The sequence below is a fragment of the Anoplopoma fimbria genome, chromosome 9 (assembly GCF_027596085.1).
Source record: "Anoplopoma fimbria isolate UVic2021 breed Golden Eagle Sablefish chromosome 9, Afim_UVic_2022, whole genome shotgun sequence".
Lineage (NCBI taxonomy): Eukaryota > Metazoa > Chordata > Actinopteri > Perciformes > Anoplopomatidae > Anoplopoma > Anoplopoma fimbria.
The window spans coordinates 15,595,512-15,622,693 of NC_072457.1; the positions used below are offsets into that span (position 1 = coordinate 15,595,512).

A 27,182-nucleotide genomic window follows, 5' to 3' on the forward strand; every position below is an offset into this window, starting at 1 on the left:
TGTGTAGACATTTACAATATTGTGTATATTTCAGAAGCGATTTTTATTGTCAAATGACGTAATTACTACTGAATGCGTTGTTTTAAGTAGGCTAGTGTATGATTTGAAAAGGACAAAATATAATAAAATGTCCCTGCTCTGTATGTCTGTATTGTAGTGCTCGAGGAGCGGGCGTTGTGATTGAGACCTTTATTCTGAAGGCTGATAGCGGAAGTAGTTGGGTTCATCGCTGTGACGTGTGTCCGGTGTGTACGGTGGCCTGGACGTTCCTGCGCTTGCATGAGGTTGTTCCCAGCACGGACCAGTCCCTCACAACACACAGGTATGTGTCTGAACGGACAGGTGCTGCCTGGAACAGACTCGTGCGTTCATAGTCCCCGCGTAGAGACGACCGATGAACCCCGTACGTAAACACGTGGTGGTGTTAGCCTGCTGCTCGTGAGCGAGCGGCCCTCACGTGGGTGTGAACGAGCTCACTATTCATCACTGCTCTGCTTTTATATGTCCACTGTGGTGTTTTATATTTCCACTGTGGTGTTATTCTGCCTGTGGTTGAGTGTTTAGATGAGTGACCTTCAACGCTGACAGACGTTAGTTTAAAACGAATGAAATCAAAATGCACAGTTTACCTTTTCACCCTCGTGTTGGGGTCCTGTTTACATGTGACGTCAGCTGAGCACGTTTAACGGTGGTTCAGACCTGACGGCACGTGAAGTATTCACACTCATGGTGCCTTTCTTACGGGGGAACAGTGTAAGTTACTGTTACTTTGAATGGGTCCTTGAACCGAGCACCACTGTATCTGATGCTCTGCCTCATCTGCTCACTGTGGTGACCATGGCTGGGCTGAGGAAGAGGAGGCTGCTAAGACAAGGACTTAATAAAAGGACTTAAGACAAGGACTAAAAGACAAGGACTTAAGACAAGGACTTAAGACAAGGACTTAATAAATGGACTTAAATAAAAGGACTTAATAAATGGACTAAAAGAAATGGACTTAAATAAATGGACGTAATAAAAGGCTGCTTTGTGGATCCTTTAACGTCATGTGTTATCTGATGAGCTAACATTAAAGAATCTAAATGTGTGTTTGCTTCAGATGGAGGAAAAATCAGCTGAGCAGAATGGACAGACGATAACGCCGCCCAAGGGGGAGGAGGAAGAGATGGAGGTCACCGTGACATCGCAACTGGAGAATCTCATCGTCACAGCGCTCAACACAGACACATCATCAAATACACAAACGCATCCCGAGGAGAACGGAGATGTACATACAGAGTCAGCAGCAGCAGCTCGCTCTTCAGACGTCGTGTGTAAGGCGGAGGACTGTGAGGACGAGGATTCAGATGATTCAGACAGGTAGTCGCACACACTGTTTGACAAAAGGCTTAACGTAGCTACACTCACCATTCTGCTTACAGCACAAGAATAGTTACAAATAACTGACTGTGGCTTTTCCTCTCCCACTCCCAGTGACAGCTCCTCCTCTTCCTCTTCTTCTTCCTCTTCTTCATCCTCCTCTTCTCCCTCTCCCCACGTTTGTGATGATGACGACGAGGGTTTCAGCCAACCAGCTCCCATCAAAACCAGAGATGAAGTCCTGCTCGAGGTCAGTCTATGGCTGTATGTTGGAGGAGTCCAGGAGAGGATTTTCCTGTGTTCTGGAGTTTGTGTTTTCCCTCCATGTTGAGGAGCACAGAAGACCGTAATAAGGGTTGTCTGTGGATTGTGTGAATAAATGGCAGTGGAACAGCAATGTCTTGATTGCCCTACATGGTTTCACCTGCCTTTCCACTCCATAGGTTGTGGGTTTCTAGTGGTGATGTATTCAGACATTTTTCTTTTAAACGGCCTTCCCTCACGCAACAAAAAAAATGTTGAATAAAATCTTTTCATCCGATGTTAAACGTTGTCTAAACATTAAACATTTTTTTAACACAACTTTGTCTGAAATATAAAACAATCTAAACCAAGAACTACCTGATCAAAGTAAGGAATGTTATGAATCTGACCATATATTTGATGGCAGCTTTCAGTACTTATTATTATTATTATTATTATTATTATTATTGGATACTCCGTGCCATGTATTGAGGATTGATTCAGGATAAATTGGCAGGGTGAGGTGGGCTTAACATGAAATCCCCTAAGGTCACGCTCAAACATTGTTGTGTGATTTACTGGTCAATATTTGTACATGATTCCCTGCCAATGACTCTTGTGTTGTAAGAATAAGAATCAGCTTTATTGGTCATGTATGCGTACGAAGTTGACTCCGGTTTCACACGCTCACTGGTACACAGAAAGAAGAATCATATTTGAATCTGCCATTAGATCAGGAAATGATTAAGGCAGGTGGGGCAGTTTTCACTTACTGAAACCTGCCTTATTGACACTGAAAACCATCAACCATAGCTTTTCACTATAGTTAAAAGTAGAACCCAAAACAGATCTTCTAGGTTTAATCTGAAACGGATGCAGGGTTGGCCATTAAAGACACCTGTTCTTGCTGGGTCATTACATCAGTGTTTCTAAGGAGGACACTGCAGTGTGGTAGGTACTTTCTTTTTCCACACACTGTGTTCAGTTCTCAGTTGTAGGTAAATGGACTGTCCTTGTATAGCGACCACTCAAAGCGCTCTTACACTACATGTCATCATCTACCCATTCATACACTGATGACAGGGGCTACTACGCAAGGTGCCACCTGCCCATCAGGACTCTAACTCGAACTAACATTCGTACACATTCACACACGGATGCCACAGCCTGCAGGAGCAACTTGGGGTTAAGTGTCTTGCCCAAGGACACATGGACTGCCTGACTCTGTGTTTGTGTGTAGGAGCTGCCGGCAGTGGAGGAGGTGTCTGTGTCGTTACCAGAAGATGCAGAACTGCAGCCTGTAGGAACGATCTCCAGTATTATACAGCAACTTGGTAAATATACAAACACGCATTCATGTTAAGGTCACAGTGCAACTTTCTACCGTACTAGAAAAACTATGTTTTTCTTAGGATGAGAATAATATAAGTCTAGGCTTTTATGTTCATTTTTCTTGAGCTCTATCCTTAACCGCACTTTCAATGTCTGCAGTTGTGATCCAGTCTCTGAAAGACACGCCCCCTCTGACTGACGACACCATCATATTTAGATCTGATAGGCTGCCAGTTGGCAAGGTGGGTGGACCGGCAGAGGCTTTACCTCTATCTACTCCTGTTTTGTGTCCTCCGTTTGTTTGCGTCCTGTCGGTTCCTACATGGTTTGTTCTCTTGTTTTTGGGTTTCAGGTGTTTGAGGTATTTGGTCCAGTGTCCAGTCCGCTGTATATTTTGCGTTTTAACTCTGCGGACCAGATAAGCAGCAAGGGGCTGACTGAGGGTCAGACTGTTTATTACACACCCAACGTCAAAGAGTGCACAAGTTACATCCTCACACAACAGCTCAAAGTGTAAGTGCATGCAAACACAGTAATGCATGTATGGAGCACATCTATATAATATAATGTTTAGTTATTAAGGTTGTTTCTGTGAAGTTAAATATGCTTTTCCTTTAGTTTTAAGGGATCTGATGCATCCTGGAAGAACGACCAAGAACCACCAACAGAGGTAAGCAAAGGAACTGGAATGTGAGCTAGCATGTTGATTAACGTTTGTAAGAGTTAGCTTTAATTAAAACCGCTTTTTGTCATATTTTCTGAAGCTGTCGCTCTATCCTGACAGTAGTACATGAGATATGTAATTGGGGGGAAACGGTATATCTGGCTCCCCCTAGTGCCCTGCTTTGCATTTGCAACATTCCAGCGTGCCTAAAGGAAAACAACCAATCGGAAGGGAAGAGTCCCTAAGGCATTGTGTTCTCCAGTGCTGGCTAGTCTGTCTCTGGAGCTGCCGTGAGCTCTCCTCCCGGCGGCCGTGACTCTTAGACCCAGAAGCCCCCAGTTGGGCTCTTTTCTGTGACCAGGGCAGCAGAGCGCCGTTCATCTCATCTGCATGTACTGCCCATGCTGCAGTGACACAGAGCTGGTTGGAAAGAATAAAGTTACAGTTTCAGCAAATATGACCAATACTATATATATTTTCTACAGATTCAGTGTGGCGGTGCACAATATGACGCACTGTGTAGTCTTCTCTCTGATCCACTCACATGTTTACATTTCTAATGACGGCACCTTCAGTAGATGTTTGGACCAATCAGTGTTCAAATAGTCTGCTTTCCTGTTTTTGTGTTATGAGTCACTTTAAGGTGAAAACAAGTAGATCTGACTAAAGCAGTGGTTTTAGCTGAAAATGTTTCTGAATCATTTCACTGAACTTAATCTATGGAGTTTCCCCTACGCTGAAAACGATTGCTGTGTTTTGTTCATCATGAGAGTCCCACTCAGTCTGTCTCTCCTCTCTCTCCAGGCTTTAGATTTCAGTGATGATGAGAAAGAACGTGAAGCTAAGAAGAAATCGAAAAACTCACGAAAGAAGAGGGACAATAGCAATGCAGGTATTTGCACACAAACAGGAAGTCCATTCTGTGTGCCAAAGGGAAGACAGTAGCTGACATGTTTGGGTGGTTTTATGCTGTTACCATCTTTAAGAAGTTGACAGGAATCAACCTTCCTGTGCCTCATCCAATTTTTTTTAATTATTATTTTTTTTCTTCCCTCCAGATAATCCTGCCCTCGTTACCCAGAACACCTCGCTGCAGCAGGGTAATGTCAGGGGTTTCCCACCAAGACCTGCAGGACCTCCACACAGGCACCAGAACCCGAGGAATAAACACCCACTGTTCAGCCACACACCCACTCCACCCAGACACATGCACCCACCACCTAGACACAATAATGGCCCTCCCATGTACCTCCCCCTCCCTGCCCTTACCCTCCTCCACCTCCTCACTTTTTCCCCCACCCAACTTCCCCCTGTATCCCCCCTCCGCCTTCCTCTTACTTCAACCCGTCTTTCTCCTGTCCTCTCTGGCCACCAAACTCTGTCCCCTTCTCTGACCTCCCTCCTCCTCCTCCTCCTCCTCCCCCACCCCCCTCCTCCTCAGTGATGTACATGTTCATACTAACCAGAGCTCCTGCTGGTGAGTTGATGCTTTGGGTTATCTTGTTAAAAGATGATGTCATCTGTTTGTAGACTATCAGACATGACAAATCCTCCATCATGTGTATCAATCACTGGCTTTGCTTGTTAGCAGTGTTTATTAGAGTATGAAATGATAATGATATATCTGATCGAGCTCAGTAATGTGCTGTCACCAACCACATATTCTGCCACTGTAGTGTTTTTAAGTTTTACACATATTTTCTCCCACGGACATTTGTTGACCATCTAGACCTCCTGAAGAGCCTTTAACTTTATGCAAATGTAATGTTTGTTTTGATTTTACAACTAAACGCAAGAGCATAGTTGTTTTTTTCTTTTCTAACTCTACTGTGTAAAAAAGTTGTTGAACAAAATGGACACAGCGAGCATCAGTGGCTTCCTGATTCTTTCTTGATTATGTCTTTTTTTTTTTTTTTTTTTTTTTAAGGAGCTAGAAAGACGTGGGGTAAAAAGGCGTGGAAATGAACTTCTTCCCCTTGTATCAGTGGCGAATACCATAAAGATATCATTTGACAGACAAGATATTCGTATTTCTAAAGCGTGTTGAATTACTTTAAGGTTTTCCACAAGCGCATACAATGTCAAGCTGTGTGAAAATAGCAGCCAGCTATATATATATATATACATATATACACACACAGATGTATATTAAAGGATCTGGGAGGATTTCTTGGCAGAAATTAGAGTAAAATATATTCATAAGATTTCATCAGTGTATAATCACATGGAACTAAGAATCCTTGTTGCACCTCCATTTTCCTACCATAGCCCAGAACAAACTATAAATTTAAATCTGGTATAAAAACCAGGCATGCACATGTTATGTTAGTATTCCATAATGGTTGTTTGAGCAGTGCAGTGGACACTCAAGCTTCGTTCTCTAAAGGTATCTGCGTGTTAAGCTCCAGTCTCATCAGTAGGTTAGTGTCCTTCATACAGTCATTTTGGTCTCAAGGTCTGAAAGATGGACATTCAGTTGTAGCTACATGATTTGTACACCTTTTAAGGACTTCATTTTTGGCATTTGTGGAAATAATCAACCGATGAGTCCTGTAAGAATGTGAACGTGATGCCAGGACAAGTCATTTTCACTCATATGTAATATTGCACATGTACTGTATATATTTTTGTACCAGACGCTTTCTACATGTCAGTGTTTAACCCATTTAATGAACTGCGTCAACGGCAAATAAATGTTTTTGTGTAAGACTGTCGAGTGAGACCCATTCCTCTTGTCCAACATGTCTGTGGAACACTGTTGTGTAAAGCTGCTGCTGTAATCACTGTCTCTTTCACAAGCTTTCTTAACAGGACGTTTCTACACTCAGACAAACTGGAATCTTGCAAGAGACCAAACTGAATAAATGAATGAATATTCTAGTTGATTTGCTGAGAAACACTTTCTTATCATACATCTGAAATTATGTCACCTTCAGTTTGAGGCGAGGACCAATTGGCAATCATGAAACCTAGAATGACATCACGGTTTGAACTGATCGGATTGGCTCTTCATGAAATAATTCAAATGGGAAAACGCTTGAGGTTGAGGTTCATTTCAGGGTGATGTTTAGGACTAAATTGAAATTGAATGAGTTTTAATTTTGCTAAACTTAAAAATGGGAAATTTCATTTTCATATCATCTGAAAAGGTCTCTAACGTAACTCATAAACACACCAAGCATGTATTCTTAAATAACACACAATACGATTAAGTAAAAAGCAATTTAAAGATCCTGTTGTAACACTCAACAAAACCCTAAATAGATACTTTGTTTAAAAAAATAAAATCAGAAAATATTCTGACACTGATTTTCTCTGAAAATGAATTAAATATATATAAAGAAATAAATAAGAAAGAAAAATAGCCAAAGAACCAAGTTAAAAAAATAAAAAAAGTTGGTTTCCTATACAGGGTCTGTATAGGAAACCATTAGTTCCTCTACAGGAGGGCCAGTCACAAACAGGAAAGGTACATCAGACATAAAACACACTTTCTAACTGCAGCTGCTTCAAAATGGCTGTGTTCTTTCATTCCAATGAGGCTCCCATTGGTGAGTATCAGAATTTCCCCAAACCTGAACTTGAGAATGCTGCTACAGAGAAGAATCCAAAACCAAGTAAGTAATCAGGGAAATATGTACATATATATGAAAAATGTAATGCTGTCACCTGAGAGGACAAAATAAACATTGGCCCTCTTTCTGAAAAAAAATGTATATTATATGAGAATTCTAAGAAAGGAAACAAATTCTGATTTAACGGAATACCTCAATATCCCTAGAGATCAATTTCATGGAAGCAAACTTCTCCCGTCTGTATTTCTGATTTTATTTCGCTGTGGCTTTGAGACATTGGGAGATACTGTAAAGAATGTTGCTAAGTAATATAGATGTTATTGTTAGTAGTTTGTCGACTTTGTGCAGGCACCTCAGGACTTTATTGTTCTTATATAGAGTCTATGGTTTAGACATAAAGCTGTTCTGATCTGCTGGACATTGCGTTGTTTCTCCAGGATCAGTTGAACCAACTTGGCTTCGGTCACAGATAAATGATGCATCCGAAACGCATTCAGGCTGGATGAGGTGACTCGAGAGACACTCAGTAGCACTCACGGCATTCTTTATAGGTATCTCAGTGCTGGATTAAACTAAAATGACCGGCGATGTTTGCTTCCATGAAATTGAGCTCAAAAGGAAATGAGAGGAATCTCATTAATACAAAAAAATAACTTCTCAGAAGTCTGAGATAATAATCTTAATATAACATAAGAAAATTATCATTGTTTTTATTAAATTCCTTTATTGTTTTTGTTTTACAGTAAAGTAAAATAGTTAATAACATAAGAATATTAATATTATGATTATTTAATTGGATTTCTAAAGTTAAAATTAAGCACCAGATGTGATTGATTAACCAGAAGACCAGAATTGAACTAAGAAAATATTTTCTGTGTTTGTATGTGTGTGTTGTTCAGAGCTAAAACATCTCAGTGTGGTTCTGCTGAGCTTTGGACTGCTGTGTGTTCTTCAGGGGATTCTCAACATCTCTCTGAGACTGGCTCTGAGTCAGCCCACTGATAAAGGTATAGACAGACCCCTGACTCTGCAGCTCTCTGCAGCTCTCTGCAGCTCTCAAGTTTCTTTTAGCTCATTGTTTTGGTTTTACAGCCTCGCAGCGTGCAGTTAAAGAGATATTTACAGAATATTGAGCTCGCATTCATCAGTTGGACACAAACACTATTCCTAAAAATAATCATGTTCAGAATAGACAAATGACTATCACAACTATAAAGGTGATGTATGTCAGATTTGGGACTGCCAAAGGGACCAAAAACAAAACAAATCCATTGATACAGCTTTAAGATGTATGATTAATGTACAGTATATACAGCAGGTAAAATAAGTATTGAACACGTCACCATTTTTCTCAGTAAATATATTTCTAAAGGTGCTATTGACATGAAATTTTCACCAGATGTCGGTAATAACCCAAGTAATCCATACATACAAAGAAAACCAAACAAATAAGTTCAGAAATTAAGTTATGTGTAATAAAATGTAATGAAACCGGGAAAAAGTATTGAACACATGAAGAAAGGGAGGTGCAAAAAGGCATGGAAAGCCAAGACACCAGCTGAAATCTATCAGTAATTAGAAAGCAATCCTGCCCCTTGTCAGTGCAAATTAATATTAGCAGGTTCAGTCCCAACTGATGGCCTATAAAAAGGTGTCTCATTACCAAGGTGTCACACAAGAAACATCTCATGATGGGTAAAAGCAAAGAGCTCTCTCAAGACCTTCGCAACCTTATTGTTGCAAAACATACTGATGGCATTGGTTACAGAAGGATTTCTAAACTTCTGAATGTTCCAGTGAGCACTGTTGGGGCCATAATCCGGAAGTGGAAAGAACATCATTTCACCATAAACCGGCCACGACCAGGTGCTCCTCGCAAGATTTCTGACAGAGGAGTGAAAATAATTATCAGAAGAGTTGTTCAAGAGCCAAGGAGCACTAGTGGAGAGCTTCAGAAAGACCTGGAATCAGCAGGTACAATTGTTTCAAAGAAAACAATAAGTGATGCACTCAACCGCCGTGGCCTGTATGCACGCTCACCACGCAAGACTCCATTGCTGAAGAAAAAGCATGTTGAAGCTTGTTTAAAGTTTGCTGCACAACATTTAGACAAGCCTGTGAAATACTGGGAGAATATAGTCTGGTCAGATGAGACCAACATTGAACTCTTTGGATGCCATAATACACACCATGTTTGGAGGTCAAATGGCACTGCACATCACCCCAAAAACACCATACCAACAGTGAAGTTTGGAGGTGGGAACATCATGGTGTGGGGCTGTTTTTCAGCATACGGCACTTCATATAATTGAAGGAAGGATAAAAATCTGCTGCCATCTAGCAGGATGATGAAGATGAAACGAGGGTGGACATTTCAGCAAGACAATGATCCCAAACACACAGCCAAGGAAACTCTCCATTGGTTTCAGAGAAAGAAAATAAAGCTGCTAGCCAGCCAATCACCTGACTTGAATCCAATAGAAAATCTATAGAAAGAACTACAGATCAGAGTTCATAGAAGAGGCCCACGGAACCTTCAAGATCTGAAGACTGTTTGTGTGGAAGAATGGGCCAAAATCACACCTGAGCAATGCATGTGACTAGTTTCTCCATACAGGAGACTACTTGAAGCTGTCATTACCAACAAAGGCTTTTGTACCAAGTTAATTTCAGTAAGCGTGTTCAATACTTTTTCCCTGTGTCATTCCATGTTATTACACATAACTTAATTTCTGAAGTTATTTGTTTTCTTGTATGTATGGATTACTTGGGTTGTTACCGACATCTGGTGAAAATTTCATGTCAATAGCACCTTTAGAAATATATTTACTGAGAAAAATGGTGACGTGTTATTTTACCCGCTGTATATTGTTCGTAGTAGTTGTTGCTGCATTGTATAAAGTTAATCCGTATATAGACTCATGATGATTAGTGAGGCCACCAGTGGAATTTGATCTGTCCACTGATGGTCTATATATTGTTTCATATAATTGTCCACACTGACAGGAATAACATTCTGTTTGAACACTGAAATGTTGAAAGATAAAGCGCAGTTCACCGAAAAGACAAATAAAAAACAGATTTTTCTCATTTACCTCTTGTGATTGTTGCCATGCAGATTGCAGAGTTTTATAGGTTCAAGTTCTGAGATTTCTGCTTCCACAGCAATACAACGCAAAGTCAGTAGAGTTTAGTTTATGGTGCCACTTGTGAAACAGCTTTTCCTAAATCTAACCAAGTAGTTTTGAGTCTAAACCAAATAAATCTGAAAAGTAAAGAAACCTACTTTGGAAGGGTATTTTGATAAGACACTATGAGGGACACGTCCATGCAGTGGCGTGCACAGACTTTTTGAAGGGCAGGGGCGGAAAGAGAAAAAAAGGGCACATATAGCGCGTTCTCACCACTGAAGAGGGCACTTTAGACACGTTTTATATGTTATACAAATGACACATTATATAGCCTTAAAACAGACTAACTAGACAGACTACTCAGATTAGTTTGCTGTTAGGATCAGCATTCAAGAGAACTGTGTGGATTGCAACGTTGGACTGTGAAGAACACACAGCGACATGGATGTATGAAGGAAATAAACTCCTTGGGGTCTGGGAGTCTTCCCCCAGAACATTTTCAATTAAGTAGATGCCATTTCCTGTATTCTAGTGCATTTTAACACCATATTAGCACCAGATAATCCAAACTGGTTCTGTGAGATATAGTTCTGGCTCAACTATAGATCAACAAAGGGCCCAACATAAAAGTCATTGCAACAGTAATGTGTCATAGTATTTTAATGTATTTTCTTCACCCAAGAGGGGCTCTGTGATAAAATCACACAAGGAACAATACACATTTAAACTATTTACTTAAACTATTTATTTGACAACTCAAAAGAAACAAACTATGATGAGTCTTTGTGCCAAGTGGAACTATAGTAAAATTCTTCGTTTGGCCATCTGTTTGTAAATGTCAATGACCTTGTTCTGGTCAATGGAAATGTCTCCTTCAATGGAGAGGAGCATTAAGTCAGAGAGCCTTTTCTCCCCACATCGGTTTCTCAGCACAGTTTTGATAAGTTTAAGTTTTGAGAATGACCGCTCTACTGAAGCTGTTGTCACTGGAATGGTGGCATACGTCTTGAGGAGCATGGTCAGACTCGGAAAAACTGATTCGACATCGCAAGTGGAATTATTAACTCCGCTACACAGGGTTTCCCCCAAAAAAAGTGTTAGGCCCAGGGACAATTACATTTTAATGGTGGCCGGTGGACCGGTGTAGACAGACTAATAGCAGCATAATAAGATAATGCCCGATAGTTTCTGTGATGGCAGGGTCAGGTCACTCTGGAGGGCAGTTTAGCACGCGTTTTGGCACCCGAGAGGGCACTGGAGGGCAGTTTAGCACGCGTTTTGGTTTCCAAAGGGACACTTGAGGGAACTCTAGCACGCGTTTTGGCTCCCAAGGGGGCCCTTTAGCACGTGTTTTGGTGCCCGAGAGAGCACTTGAGGGCAGTTTAGCACGCGTTTTGGCTCCCAAAGGAACACTTGAGGGCACTCTAGCACGCGGTTTGGTTCCCAAGGGAACCCTTTAGCACGTGTTTTGGTTCCCGAAAGGACACTTGAGGGCAGTTTAGCACGCGTTTTGGCTCCTGAGAGGGCACTTGAGGGCACTCTAGCACGCGTTTTGGCTCCCAAAGGGACACTTGAGGGCACTCTAGCACGCGTTTTGGCTTCAAAGGGGGCAGTTTAGCACACGTTTTGGTTCCCGAAAGGACACTTGAGGGCAGTTTAGCACGCGTTTTGGCTCCCAAGGGGCCCCTTTAATACGCGTTTTGGCTCCTGAGAGGGCACTTTAGCACGTGTTTTTCAACAATTGGGCCACAAGGGGGGGCGACCGCCCCCCCCCTGTGCACGCCACTGCGTCCATGACTGATGCTAGAGGGGAACCTAGAGCTCCATAGAGTGCAGCGTATGGCCGCTAACCAAGCGTTGGTATTTGACGAGTTGAGAAGGTGTTCTGTTAGGCACCTACTTTGTTGCATCATGAGACTGTTCTGTCCTCTATGGTCTGTATTGTGACATGCTCTGTCGTGCCTTGCTGTCTGTGTTGCTGTGATGAGGTGAGACAGAGGAAGAGACATGCCCACAGGGCTGGCTGATGTTCGGCTCCAGTTGTTACTACATTTCCTCACAGAGGAGGAGCTGGGATGGCAGCCGGCAGGACTGTGTGCAGAGAGACGCTGACCTGGTCATCATCAACAGCAGACAGGAACAGGTACCTCCATGTTCCTGATTCGCTTCTTCTTTTTTTCTCTTGAGACACCCTCTAAAGTGTATCTGTACAGAAATAGCCTGGGTGAATGTGTAGCGGACATGTTGTTTGCTCATTATTAAACTGAATGTCATTGCTACAAAATGCTCTGTGGGATGATTCAGGAACTCAGACGTCTCAATCAGCAGTGTGTGATTCTGTAGTTCCTGCTTTCTGACAGGCCTTCCTCACTGGATTCACCATGGCAGCGTGGGTTGGTATGTCTGACAGGGAGGAGGAAGGGACTTGGATCTGGGTGGATGGAACACCAGTGAACAGAGACAGGTGAGATATGGATAAACATGAATGAGTAACAGGAAGTGACACCCTTTGTTATGATGAAGAATGCATGTCATTTAATGGGCAGTGCTTTAGGCTCCTGTCTAGCTGTTCATGTTTAACTCACAAACAGCCTTTTAGCCTGTTAGTGAGTTACTATTCATATATCAGATCTGCTGTTCATAGCTTGGGCTTGTGGACACATATTGTGTTCAAGAATTATAAATTTGACAGTACAAGTTATGAATTTCAATGCTAATGCTAAAGTACAGATAAATGTACCTCAGATACCTGCAGGGAATCGAGACAGAGGGTTTTGGAGAAATCTTTATCTCCTCTCACAGCTGGTTTGGGCAGGAATTGAGCCTACTCTCCACAATTAACTTCACCATGAGAACCAACAGGGTGTAGGGTGCTGAGTAATAAGAAACAGTGCTCAGGTGGACAGAAATCTCTCATGCAGCATATCACCAAGGACTTTCTAGTCTCTTCGTTGTTTGTCTCTCACTGCTCCCACAGGCCATCTATCCTCCTGTCAGTCCTCAGACCTGCCCCTCTGACCACCAGCAGCTGGTCCTGCTCTCCTCACAGCCCCGCCCACCTACACAACTGGTGCCATACCCCTCGTCAGCTCTGCCTGGCCTTTCCCACCCAACTGCCCCACCTGCATCTCTTTCACTCGTCAGCCACACTCCACATACACCGGCTCATCTCCCTTTGTTGTTAATCAGGTCATACTGTCACAATGAGGAGAGCAGGCAGCAGGGGAAGGACCCACATACAGACAAAGACAGGCAGCCTGGTGCAGTTCAATGATTTATTACAAGAAAGGCTTAAAGGCAGTGGTCCAGTTGACAGGTAATAAAACTTTGACTAAGAACAACTGGAGCTGAGCTGGTATATGTGGAGTGTGTGTGACGAGTCCATGAGATGCAGGAGGCCAGGCGGAGCTGAGGAGGGAAATGGCAACAGGTGTGCAGGTGGGCGGGGACATCAGGAGAGCAGGGCTGGCCATGGAGTCTGAGAGCATCTGATGGTGGATGTTCAGAGGATTTCAGGTCCGGGGGGGAGGAACCGGAGACAGTACTGTTCCGCTTTTTACGACAGCTACATGTGACTCATGAGAGGAGAACAGGGGCACAGTTTTAAGTTGGATGACGCAAGAGCAGTTTGTCCGCAAACCAAAAATGCACCGCGCTGAAAGCAATACATAAATCTCTAGAAAAATAAATACCAATATGTCCCTGATGAAGGAAAGAAAGCCTCTGTCAGGAGTCACGCACCGTCATCCATGGAGCCCTTCCATGATTAGCTCAAACCAATAATATCAGAAAACAAGCTGCTCTGAACAGAGTCCTGTCTGTCTGCAGGTTGAACTGGGCCCGGGGGCAGCCTGATGACTCGTTAGGAGGAGAAGACTGTGGTGACCTTCGCACAATGATTGATTTCATTGGCTTAAACGACTACAACTGTAGTGCCAGAGCCCAGTGGATCTGTGAGCAGACGTTACGCTAGCTTTAACAGATGTGTGTACTGTTCGGTCACCTTCCTTTGCTGTTCAGTCCTTTTTGGGTTTTTTCTTGATGTTAACAAAAAGTTTTAGTTGATTGTAAACTGCAACCTCACCACTAGATGCCACTAAATCTTTCACACTGGTTCTTTAAGAGAAGTGGACCATGATTTGATCTGTGGCCTGTTTGCTGTGACTGGATTGAGATAGATCTGAAAAGTCCTTGGCTGTTTATGTGTTCATATAATTGTCTGCACTAGTTTTGTAATCACTTTTACACACAATAAGAAAATATTAATATTAATAATAATGATATGGTATGTGATATCAAAGTCTTAGAACATCACAAATAACGATATTACACCACTCATAAGCTACTGAATGTGAGTATTAAAATAAAATGTTATATTAAAAAGAAGTACTTGGTAATTCATTTTTTTCAACGGCTTAATACTGAGATTCCATGAAATACTTCATACTTTTGCCACTATGGCTGGGAAGTTGGCACTAAATGTCAAAGGAAAGTACATACTCTAATGAGGAATTATAGGATGCAGCTAGAATTGCACTTTATTAATTATGACCAGTAGGTGGCAGCACAATCGTGTTGAATGAATCTCTAGGTGTGATCACAAAGAGTCTGGGTCAGTGTGGAGGGAACAAGGTTTCAATCTTTTCACATCTAGATCCTGATTTGAACTGAACCAATGACATGTGATATTTGGAATCAAAAAGTTATTACTGCAGGACCTTTAGCTCAGAAACCATGAAGCGTGAACATAATTTTCTCATTAATGCATGACTAGTGTTCCTCATTGGGTCTTAATTATCAGTAGTTTTGATAGATGGGGGGAACATTTTGTGCACAAGTGTATTTCTGTGTGTTTGAACAAATTTCATGATCCAAGAAATGTGTTAAAACCTTTTGTTTTTAGTGGGCTTTACTTCACAGCAGCCAAACTGTGGTTGACTGCTAAAATGTCTCAGTTTTCAAAATGTCCTTCTATGACCTCTCCTTGGCTGAATGTCTGTATAGCCTCTGATGTAAAATGGTGAATATAAACAAGGAGATGACATTTCTAATTACACTCATTTCTGTTTCTTAACAACTTGTTTTATCATCAGAAACCCCAAATCCACTTTCCTGTCTATCGTCGCAAATGCCTGGGACTCCTGGTTGACGGCCATTGTTGGAAGTTTACAAGTGAAATGCTGAAATGTTATTTTTTCTCTCCCATCAGGAAACAACTATTTCAAAGTTTGGTCGAGTAGTTGATTAGTCCGTCTGTTAACAGATTCTCTGCAGCTCTGCATATCAGGAGGTTGGTCTCTCCTACACCAGGTAAACCTAAATAAGTTTTGGACTTTATTACTGCTTCAAGGACTGTTCTCTGCCATTGGAAGAGCCAGACTAAACCAGGTCATGCAGAATGCTCCAAATTGATGAAAGACATTTTCTGTTTTTAAGTTCTAATCATACTAACTAACATTAACCAAGGCATTTTTATGAACTTGAAAGGATATGGCGTTCCACCAATGTGGATGAAGCGCGGTTAGTCTGGCGAGACAGTCTTAAAATATATAAGAAGGCACTCCGTAATGCTAGAGCAGCCTATTATTCAGCATTAATAGAGAAAAATAAGAACAACCCTAGGGTTCTCTTCAGCACTGTAGCCAGGCTGACAGAGAGTCACAGCTCTGTGGAGCCGTGTATTCCTATAAACCTCAGTAGTAGTGACTTCATGAACTTCTTTCATGATAAGATTCTAACTATTAGAGAAAAAAATGTTAATCTCCTGCCCGCAACTAGTACCGATTGATCCTCAAATACAGTAACCTTAGAAACAGCTGTAGAACCTGAAATATATTTAGATGGCTTTTCTCCCGACATTCAACAATTGACTTTAACTATTTCTAAGTCTAAACCTTCCACCTGTCTCTTAGACCCGATTCCGACTAGGCTGCTTAAGGAAGTTTACCTTTAGTTAGCAATTCTTTATTAGAAATTATCAATCTGTCTTTACGAACGGGCCATGTACCACAGGCCTTCAAACTAGCTGTAATTAAACCTCTTCTTAAGAAACCTACTCTTGATCCAGAGGTGTTGGCTAACTATAGACCTATATCTAACCTTCCATTCCTCTCTAAGATCCCCGAGAAAGCAGTAGCAAATCAGCTGTGTGACTTTCTGCATAACAATAGTTTATTTGAGGATTTTCAGTCAGGATTTAGAGTGAATCATAGCACAGAAACAGACCAATGACCTTCTAATTGCATCAGACAAAGGACTTGACTCTGTACTTGTATTGCTAGACCTTAGTGCTGCGTTCGACACCATTGACCATCAAATCCTATTACAGAGACTGGAGCATCTAATAGGCATTAAAGGAACCGCACTTAGCTGGTTTAAGTCGTATTTATCAGACCGATCTCAGTTTGTATATGTAAACAATGAAACCTTGATGAAAAACCAGTCAGTCACAGAGTTCCACAAGGTTCTTGGGCCAATTTTATTCACCTAATATATGCTTCCTTTAGGGAATATTATCAAAAAACACTCAATAAACTTTCATTGTTATGCAGAGGATACCCAGTTATATCTATCGATTAAGCCAGACGACACTAACCAGTTCTCTAAACTTCAAGCATGTCTTAAGGACGAAAAAGCCGGATGACCTGCAACTTCTTAATGTTAAACTCAGACAAAATTGAAGTTATTCTACTAGGCCCAGATCAATCAATTATCTAACGATATAGTTTCTCTTGATGGTATTGCTCTGGCATCCAGCACTACCGTAAAGAACCTCGGAGTTATCTTTGATCAGGATCTGTCTTTTAACTCTTATATAAAAAAAGGACAGCCTTTTTTCTTTTACGTAACATTTCGAAAATCAGGCAAATCCTGTCACAAAGCGATGCAGAAAAAATACTGATTTTGCTTCTTCTCCGGAGTCCTTGTGCTTTCTCGCCTCGCAGGTTCCCATGAATCGGGGTTATATCTGGACTGTAATCGTGCCTCCTGCTGTGGCCCTGCTGACACCCACTGCTACTACCACTATTATTATTAATCACATTACTATTATTCCCTGTACTATTACGCTTATTGGCTTTGCTTCTACCCTGGAGTATTTGTGCTTTCTCGCCTCGCAGGTTTCCATAAATCGTGGCTGTACCCGGACTGTGGTCGTGCCTCCTGCTGTGGCCCTGCTAATACCCATTATTATTATTAGTCACATTATTATTACTATTCCCTATATCATTATTTAAATTCTACTATAGTCAATGCTGCTTTTATAAGTAGTCTTAATTTTTTCCTTCTTTACTCTGCTTACTGCAATTACATGAATAATCTATGTCATATACATTGAATGTGTTGTAACTCTGTTATGTTGTTCATTCTGTACACATGACATCTATTGCATTCTGTCCATTCTGGGAGAAGGATCCCTCCTCTGTCGTTCTCCCATAGGTTTCTTCCTTTTTTCTCCCTGTTAAGGTTTTTTTTTAGGAGAGTTTTTCCTGTGCTGATGTGAGGGAAGGGCAGAGGATGTCACATGTGTACAGATTGTAAAGCCCTCTGAGGCAAATTTGTATTCGTAATTTTGGGCTATACAAAATAAACTGAATTGAATTTAAGTGTGAAGCATGAAGTTTCTGATGAAAATAAAGGAAGGACATTTTTCTCCAAGGTTTTTTAAGTAAAATTTGATAACCCAAGTACACCGTGTACTTGGTTTTTTTCTTTTATTTTTCACTAGTACTCACCATTTACTGTTCATTCTTAAAGTGGCCCGATTACGCTTTTCCACTTTTTCCCTCTCCTTTAGTGTGTTATATATATTTTTTTTTTTACATGTTAAAGGTCCGTAGAGTGTAAAACCTGAAGTCTACCCCTAAAAGGAGTTACCCTCCCCCTCAGAAGCTCCTGAGCTGCCTGAAACGGCTGGATTATCTCCTTCACTTCCGTAACATTATGAGTCATAGTGTTACAGAAGTGACGTTAAACTCCTTCCGGTTAGTTTGGCCCTCAAACAACAAAAGAGAGAGACGGAGCTGAAGAGTTTTTTGAAATGTGAAACGTTGACCAATCACAACAGAGCGGGCTAGCTGGCCAATCAGAGCAGAATTTGCTTTCTGGAGGGAGGAGCAAGCGCTACAATGGAGCATTTCAGAGAGAGGGTGAGAAGAGGTGCTACAGGACAGAATGATGAGAAAAACAAGGAGGATTATGAGCATTAATGCATGTTAACATGTTGTAACTGTAACTTGAGACAAAAATATGCACTCGGAAAATAGCATAATAGGGCCTGTTTAACTATTTGAAGCCATTTTGTGGCCCAGATTTATTTAGTTTTGTCATTTATATTAATTGGTTGTGTGTGCTCTTATATTTGTAGATATTGAATGACATTAATTACAAAAAATGCAAAACTGTCCCATGTGCAACTGAGTTTCCTAATTACTGACAATCTTGTAGAATACAAGTTTCCCCATTCTTCACCTGGCAGCAGGATGAAATAAATGCTGCATAAATTCGGTGATTGCTGGCCCCTGAATGACCACATATTTACTGCGCTGATCAACTGGCCCCGACTCAGAGCCACTGTTTTAGTTCAAAGCTGGATCACACATCAATCGACACTTCTCAAGCGCCTCAGACCAGCCGGAAAACAAGGTGGCATAAATGGCCCCAGTCACAGCTCTACGTCAGCTCTGAGAATAATTGTAGGGGATCCCAAATGGGATTCATATTTGCAGGCATCAATGAGCTGAGAAATGTGCTATTGTTGTTAATGTGTGACTCACCTCAACAGAATGCTTTAACAGGATCATACTGGTGGGTGCTTTCAAGAGGATAGGAAGTGGAACACCAATAGGTCTCATTGAGATCCGGCCTCTGTGTCCTATGATATTGCCCATGATAACATTGTATGGGCCAAGCTTCTGACACTTGTTCTCATTGTTTTACAGGAAAAAATAGACAGGAGACATAGCTGAGGAATCCCCAATGTGCAACTCAAAGAAAACCTTTGTTTTGCTGATTAGAACACATTTATCTAATGGACATTATTTACTCATATTTCACAGTGGTGTCACTGATGGTCTACTTCATGCAATTGTTCCTTTAGTCCCGGCTGTTTCCTCTGGGTTTGCTAGTAGTCCACGCTGAATAACAAAACAAAGGTGTATAAAAATACAATAAATGAAGGCAGCCTATCAAGGTCACTCTGATATTGTCTTACAGAAGAAGGAATGTATCTGTGGGAGTCATAGTTTATTATTAGGAACTTACTTTTTGTGTAATTAGCCCAAACAATTTTGCTGTGTAATGGACACCTCTTTAGGCCACAGGAAAATAACTGTAGGACTACAATTTCCATGGCGCTCCAGTCAATCAGTTGGTGTTGGCAACTTAAAGCTGAATATTAGAGACTGTTCTCAAAAGTTAAAAAGATACAATTTCACCTAAATCTCAAACAACTCAAGTTTGCTTATCATTTTGCATTTTACTTTTTGATTTTGATTTGGTTTTGATTGTTGTAAAACCTTTTTCTTTGTTGAATGTGTTTTGGAATAATCTTGATTTATTTGTGATTACCAGCACGAGCCATTCAGGTAAAGTGTGATTATACAAATACATGCTGCCTTCAAACCGCATCTCATCTTTCAGTGTTTTTTAACATGTGTACAGGACTTTAATAGAAGATTTAAAACAATTATTTACAGAAAAAAAGCAATTTAGATCTCAATTTCGGGTCATTGAGAAAATGTCATATCTTAATAAGAAAGCTAAACAGATGTAACAGCTGAAGTCTCTCAATAAAATAGACAACAGCAACTCTTTGATGATGTATATTTTGCTGACATTCCAAAGTAATGTATCCAAACTGCTTATTCATTCTGACCAAAATCAACATTTGTTGTTTGGACCGGACGTCCTGAAATGCAGGAACCTCCAAATCTGTGTTTGTTCTTGTCCTTATATCTTTTGTTCTTCATCTCGGCCAAAGAAGTAGGATTCACCTTCACCACTTTAGTTAGGAGAATAGACACATTTTCTCCCCATGGTCTGAAGTAAAGAGAAGCCTTATGTAGAATTAGCAAAAAAACTAGTCGCATGAAACACATTCCAAGTTAAAAAACAATGTGCATTCAACCTGAGCCTGTTTGTGTTTTGACAGTACACAGGGAATCGAACTTGTGTCTCTGAGGAGCCATAGGATGTGTTTGTTGGTCATAAAGGCAGCAGGTGTTTTTCTTGCATTGTCTCACACACACACACACACACACACACACACACACACACACACACACACACACACACACACACACACACACACACACACACACACACACACACACACACACACACACACACACACACACACACACACACACATACTCAGAGAGCAGGTGCTGTTTGTGGTGAGTACTCTTCTCAATGGTCCCAATGTCACTCATTGTGTCACACATGACAAACACTGTCAGCAGCATTCCATACATGTTCAGACACACACACTCACTTTGTGACATCTCCGTGTGTCAGAGACAATTCTTCAAATTCCAAGATTTCTTTCCTCAGTGTCACTTCCTCATTTCCTCCCATGGTGACGAGTTGCAGCTGTTTATGAGCTTTAAAGGACATTGTTTAATGCCATAAAAGGATTAATCCAGTAAAACTTTAATTTAACTGTGTCAATACACTATCCTTTACATTTTCACATGACAGACATTTAGTTTCTGCCACTCTGATGTCTGTTTTAGAGTTTCATTTGCACAGTAATAGCTAACATTCTCAATATTTACTTGCATAAAACTAGTTTTGTCTTGTTCATGTCATCACTTACAAAATAGAGACAATAATGGGAACTATTATTGTAAATCACTGTAGAGGATGTCAGTGCTTTTAGGATTCTTTACCTTTATGGATGATCTGTCAACTTTTAATTAAATCGATATTTCAGATATCTCTCTCATTTTGAACTCTCTGTGCTAGCATCACAGGTCAGAATGTACATTTGTAACATAATATTGGCAATATTGTAAGCGACATGGGTGTATAATACAGAAATAATTCAGTCCAACAAGTTCTGGGTTTTTCTCATAGCTTTAGTGAAGTCCGCATCACCGACAAGTCCGCACCACCTCTCCCTACTCCCGTCTCGCTCTTCCTCCCCTCTCTTATTACATTACATTACATTACATTACAGTCATTTAGCAGACGCTTTTATCCAAAGCGACTTACAGGAAGTGTATTCAACATAGGTATTCAAGAGAACTTATTACTTAAACAGGCCCAATTATGGTATTTTCCGGGTGCATATTTTTATCTCAAGTTATAGTTACAACATGTTTACATGCGTTAATGCTCATAATCCTCCTTGTTTTTCTCATCCTGGCTGTCCTGCAGCACCTCTTCTCACCCTCTCTCTGAAACGCTCCGTTGTAGCGCTGGCTCCTCCCTCCAGAAAACAAAGTCTGCTCTGATTGGTCAGCTAGCCCACTCTGTTGTGATTGGTCAACATTTCACATTTAAAAAAACTGTTCCTCCGGAGCTTCAGTTCCGTCTCCCTCTTTTGTTGTTTGAGGGCCAAACTAGCCGGAAGGAGTTTTACATAATTTCCACAACATTATGACCTCATAAAGTTACAGAAGTGAAGGAGAGAATTCAATGGAGCCGTTTCAGGCCGCTCAGGAGCTTCTGAGGCGTGGACTTCAGGTTTTACACTCTACGAACCTTTTTTACAAAAATATATATAACACATTAAAGAAGAGGGAAAAAGTTGAAAAGCATAATAGGGCCAATAGAGATAGATCTGAAAAGTCCTTAGCTGTTTATGTGTTCATATAATTGTCTGCACTAGTTTTGTAATCACTTTTACACACAATAAGAAAATATTAATATTAATAATAATGATATGGTATGTGATATCAAAGTCTTAGAACATCATAAATAACGATATTACACCACTCATATGCTACTGAATGTGAGTATTATAATAAAATGTTATATTAAAAAGAAGTACTTGGTAAGTCATTCTTTTCAACGGCTTAATACTGAGATTCCATGAAATACTTCATACTTTTGCCACTATGGCCGGGAAGTTGGCACTAAATGTCAAAGGAAAGTACATACTCTAATGAGGAATTATAGGATGCAGCTAGAATTGCACTTTATTAATTATGACCAGTAGGTGGCAGCACAATCGTGTTGAATGAATCTCCAGGTGTGATCACAAAGAGTCTGGGTCAGTGTGGAGGGAACAAGGTTTCAATCTTTTCACATCTAGATCTTGATTTGAACTGAACCAGTGACATGTGATATTTGGAATCAAAGAGTTATTACTGCAGAACCTTTAGCTCAGAAACCATGAAGCGTGAACATAATTTTCTCATTAATGCATGACTAGTGTTCCTCATTGGGTCTTAATTATCAGTAGTTTTGATATATGGGGGGAACATTTTGTGCACAAGTGTATTTCTGTGTTTGAACAAATTTCATGATCCAAGAAATGTGTTAAAACCTTTTGTTTTTAGTGGGCTTTACTTCACAGCAGCCAAACTGTGGTTGACTGCTAAAATGTCTCAGTTTTCAAAATGTCCTTCTATGACCTCTCCTTGGCTGAATGTCTGTATAGCCTCTGATGTAAAATGGTGAATATAAACAAGGAGATGACATTTCTAATTACACTCATTTCTGTTTCTTAACAACTTGTTTTATCATCAGAAACCCCAAATCCACTTTCCTGTCTATCGTCACAAATGCCTGGGACTCCTGGTTGACGGCCATTGTTGGAAGTTTACAAGTGAAATGCTGAAATGTTATTTTTTCTCTCCCATCAGGAAACAACTATTTCAAAGTTTGGTCGAGTAGTTGATTAGTCCGTCTGTTAACAGATTCTCTGCAGCTCTGCATATCAGGAGGTTGGTCTCTCCTACCACCAGGTAAACCTAAATAAGTTTTGGACTTTATTACTGCTTCAAGGACTGTTCTCTGCCATTGGAAGAGCCAGACTAAACCAGGTCATGCAGAATGCTCCAAATTGATGAAAGACATTTCCTGTTTTGAAGTCCTAATCGCACTAACTAATATTAACCAAGTGTGAAGCATGACATTTCTGATATATACATAAAGGAAGGACATTTTACTACAAGGTTTTTTAAGTAAAATTTGATACCCCAAGTACACCGTGTACTTGATTTTTTTATTTTATTTTTCACTACTCCTCACTGTTTACTGTTCGTTCTTAACTACTTGAAGCTCATTTTGTGGCCCATATTTATTTAGTTTTGTCATTTATATTTAACTGGTTGTGTGTGCCATTATGTTTGTAGATATTGAATGACATTTATTACAAAAAATGCAAAACTGTCCCATGTGCAACTGAGTTTCCTAATTACTGACAATCTTGTAGAATACAAGTTTGAAGTGAAAGCTGTCTTTGCTTTGTCCTGTTCCTCGAGCTGCACTTGCCAATACCCTGATGAGAGATCCATTGTGCTGAACACCGATGAGCCTCTAAGTGCATCCAAGGTGTCGTCTGGTCTGGGCAAAGGGTGTGCATCTTTTACAGTCACTGCATTCAAGCCTCTGTAGTCCACACAAAACCGCCATGTGCCATCCTTTTTCCTGACCATCACCACAGGTGCTGCCCAGGGGCTGTGACTCACTTCCACTGTGTATGTGGGGTTGATGATGCGTGCAACTGTAAAGCCATTTTCAGCAGTAGACAGTGTACTGGTAACTGCCATTCCATCCAACTGTGGTTGCCAGGATTCAAGACAGCCACTGTAACTGCCTGGGATGCCTGCATTAATTACAGGGAATCAGGGCAACTTTGCAAATCCTTTCACAGCGTGGGGGTACAGCAGTGTTCTCCACTATTTGTATTGTACAGCTAGCGGGTGCTAATTCACTTTTCCTAAGTAGGGGCAGGACCTCACCATCAAGATAGCTTCAATGTTCTCTGTTTCCCTCGATGGAATTGTAATATCTGTCCTACCACTAGGGGTTGTCTTTTGTTGGATACTGTATGTGATTTCCGTGACGCAGACCTCTGGGGCTTCCAGAGACTTAACTGATGAGCGCCCCACATCATCAGCTAATGTCCGTTTCCCTGCTCACATCTCTCATGATCTTTGTAGCCAGTTTTGGTTGGGCTCCGCAGGCCTTTGTCCTCATACTCTTGGAATGAAACCTGTTTGGAATAGGGACTTGGGCTTTGGCGACGAGGGTTATAGGGATGTCTACTCGGAGAGCTTTGTCTCCATCTCCATTCCTCGTTAGGGCCTTAGGCATGGGCTGAGTAGTAAGGATCTCCGTAAGGCTGTCGGTACCTGTCAGGTTCCCCGCGGGTGTAGTCCTGATGTTGGCGTGTCACATGAGGAGAGTAGCGTTCCGGAGAAAAATGATGGGAACGTGAATATCTGGATGGTGAATGTCCATAGCCTGAGCTCCATGCATCTGTGGGTCTATCTGGGCTCCTCCCATGAAGTGAGGGAGATCTATGAGGACACACCTGCATGTTCCTCTCCCGGTGGTGCACACTACTTCGCTCATCCAGCTTCAGTTTCAGTGCATCCAGATCATTACTTCAATCTTTTACAGTAGCAGTAAGATTCTTTCCTGAGTTCAGGGTCATTTTCACGTACAGAATTTACTGATGGCATTGGGCCAACATCTCTGACAGTGACATTAGCTGGGGACACTGGCATTATCAATCTACCTGCTTGGCGAGCACGCTCAGCTTGGGAGGCAACTTCAAAAGCTTTGGTGAAAGTTTTTACTCCTCTTTCATGACACTTGACTTGAAGCTTCTGATCCACAACAGCAATGAAGCGAGACATTTTCATATACTCTGAAGCCTTATGTTGAAAATCTGATAAAGCTTCTTTAACCAGCCGGCATACATCCGCAGCATAAACTTCCATTGCTTCATTCGGCAGTCTATGACGGGCATTAGGGAATGTTTGAAAGGATGCGATCATATCCTTTTGGCCAAAAGCTGTCTGCAAATGTCTCTCTGTTTCATCATAAGTGTCACGGGTGTATTTAGGACCCAGTAGCAGTATGACAGACACGAGGACTAGTTGGTATGAGTTTTAATTCAGGATAGAATAAACAGAAGGAAACCGGGCATGAGCAGATTCACACAGAGAAATCCAGTCGGGAATACGCCAAACAGCCACGGGAACAGGCAGACAGAAACCAGGAGGTGCACAGGCAAAACTCGTGGTCGGGGACAGAAGGCTGAGACATCTACCGGGGCAGAGACGAGGCAGAAGAGTCTGGGGCAGGCAAGGTTGGTAACAGGATCAGTCCAAGGGTGAGTGCTGGAAAGTCTGGCATGACGCGGAGAACATCTGGCAGTGAGTGTGTGTGAGACAGGAGCTTAAATACTGGGTGAGTTGATGAGCAGGGAGTGGCTGAACAGGTGACAAGAGCGAGCTGAGCAGGGAGAGTATGGAAGCAGAACTGTGACAGAATCCTCGAAGGCTGAGGCAAGGCGGACAGGCAGAACCCCACCCGGGGGCGAACAGGAGGACCACCAGGCGGACGGGGCTTCTCTGGAGGTCGGCCACAGGGACGATAGATGCAGCAAAGGCCAAGATGTCCTGACTTTTTTCCCTAAAATGGACCTCTGGACCATGAATGTCTGTACTAAATTCCATGGCAATCAATGGTTGCAATAATGTATGATGAGACACTTCATGATGCATTTTCAGTCATATTGAACCATGCACATTTAAGGAGATAAGGACATTTAACTAATGAGCCAAATATATTCATCAGTGGCATCTCAGTTCATATTTCATTTTTTTCTCTTGTGAAAGTCATCCACATTTATCAATGTGTGACATTAACCCACGGATGGTGAAATCCTTGTTGAAACCATCATTTCAACCGAGAGCAAGACTTTGCAGAAGCATTTCAAATGTACTGTTACAGCACCAGATAACCTTTGGATCCCATTCCTTAATGTGTTCATTGCCTCCTTTAGGCTGACCTTAACCAATAACCCCAAAATCATATTTTTCCCAAATGGGGACATGGCTGTCCCCAAACCATCCACACACACACACACACACACACACACACACACACACACACACACACACACACACACACACACACACACACACACACACACACACACACACACACACACACACACACACACACACACATAACACATTGGTATTCCTGTGTTGATCAGTCAGTGAAGGAAGTTTATGTTAAAGAGCTAATCAGGGATTTACATGTCTCCATGTTAACTAAACAAGCCCCCCACTCACACTCCTGCCATGATAAAGCATTCAGAGAACACTGGCTGACACTACATGAGAAGTTAAGCTGTAGGTGGAAGCAGACTGAGTAAAGACTGTTGTGACCAGGTTAGAGCAAGTCTGAGTGTAAACGTTGGAGCATATTTTGTAACGTTTCTAACTGTGAAAACACGACGCTCTCTACAACGGACCAAGCCAAAGAGAAGCAATTATTTTCATATCAGCTGAAATTCCACAGATGTCTGCGACCAAAAGCATAGCATTCTAATTAGGGAACACACACAAACACTGACGCACCGACATACACACACATGGAGGGGGAGGTTGGTGCTCAGTTCGTACAACCTTGACCTGCTGTCCGTGGGGGGTCTGAGCTATTAGTGTTTAGATGTGCTGTGTGTATATGTGTGCGTGTGCACATTAATTGCCTGACCAAGAGGTCAGTGTTGAGCCAAGGATTTGTTGTTTATGTAACTAGGGGGCTGGAGAGACGCAGAGCAGCACAAGCTCAACTTCCTACAGCAACATATGAACTACGCTAATTCTCCTATGTGATATTGGCTTTCAAATTACTTTAAGACATAGAAAATCATTTAATGTTGCATTTTCATAAAGTTGGGCA

At 41.5% G+C, this 27,182-nt stretch overlaps 2 protein-coding genes across 2 annotated transcripts; both read left to right on the forward strand.

Annotated features, from left to right (window-relative positions):
- The first annotated feature begins 313 nt into the window (after positions 1 to 313).
- Positions 314 to 6,307, forward strand: naf1 (nuclear assembly factor 1 homolog (S. cerevisiae)). Its single transcript, XM_054605283.1, is given in 10 exon segments — positions 314 to 403; positions 1,100 to 1,359; positions 1,474 to 1,609; positions 2,843 to 2,936; positions 3,094 to 3,176; positions 3,287 to 3,447; positions 3,553 to 3,604; positions 4,403 to 4,490; positions 4,657 to 4,845; positions 4,848 to 6,307. Coding segments are annotated over 10 exon segments (1,353 nt in total). The 5' UTR covers positions 314 to 394; the 3' UTR covers positions 5,129 to 6,307.
- Positions 6,308 to 7,112: 805 nt separating this feature from the next.
- Positions 7,113 to 14,641, forward strand: LOC129096489 (CD209 antigen-like protein E). The gene is made up of 5 exons (XM_054605287.1): positions 7,113 to 7,215; positions 8,073 to 8,180; positions 12,293 to 12,447; positions 12,665 to 12,768; positions 14,133 to 14,641. Exons 1-5 carry the CDS (start codon positions 7,113 to 7,115, stop codon positions 14,275 to 14,277), a joined length of 615 nt encoding a protein of 204 aa, XP_054461262.1. The 3' UTR covers positions 14,278 to 14,641.
- The last annotated feature ends 12,541 nt before the right edge of the window (positions 14,642 to 27,182 follow it).

Coding starts and splice junctions, on each gene's coding strand:
- LOC129096489 (XM_054605287.1), top strand. CDS start 7,113: ATGGCTGTGTTCTTTCATTCCAATGAGGCTCCCATTGGTGAGTATCAG. Junction 7,216..8,072: donor AGAGAAGAATCCAAAACCAA/GTAAGTAATCAG, acceptor TGTGTTGTTCAG/AGCTAAAACATCTCAGTGTG. Junction 12,448..12,664: donor TCAACAGCAGACAGGAACAG/GTACCTCCATGT, acceptor GCTTTCTGACAG/GCCTTCCTCACTGGATTCAC.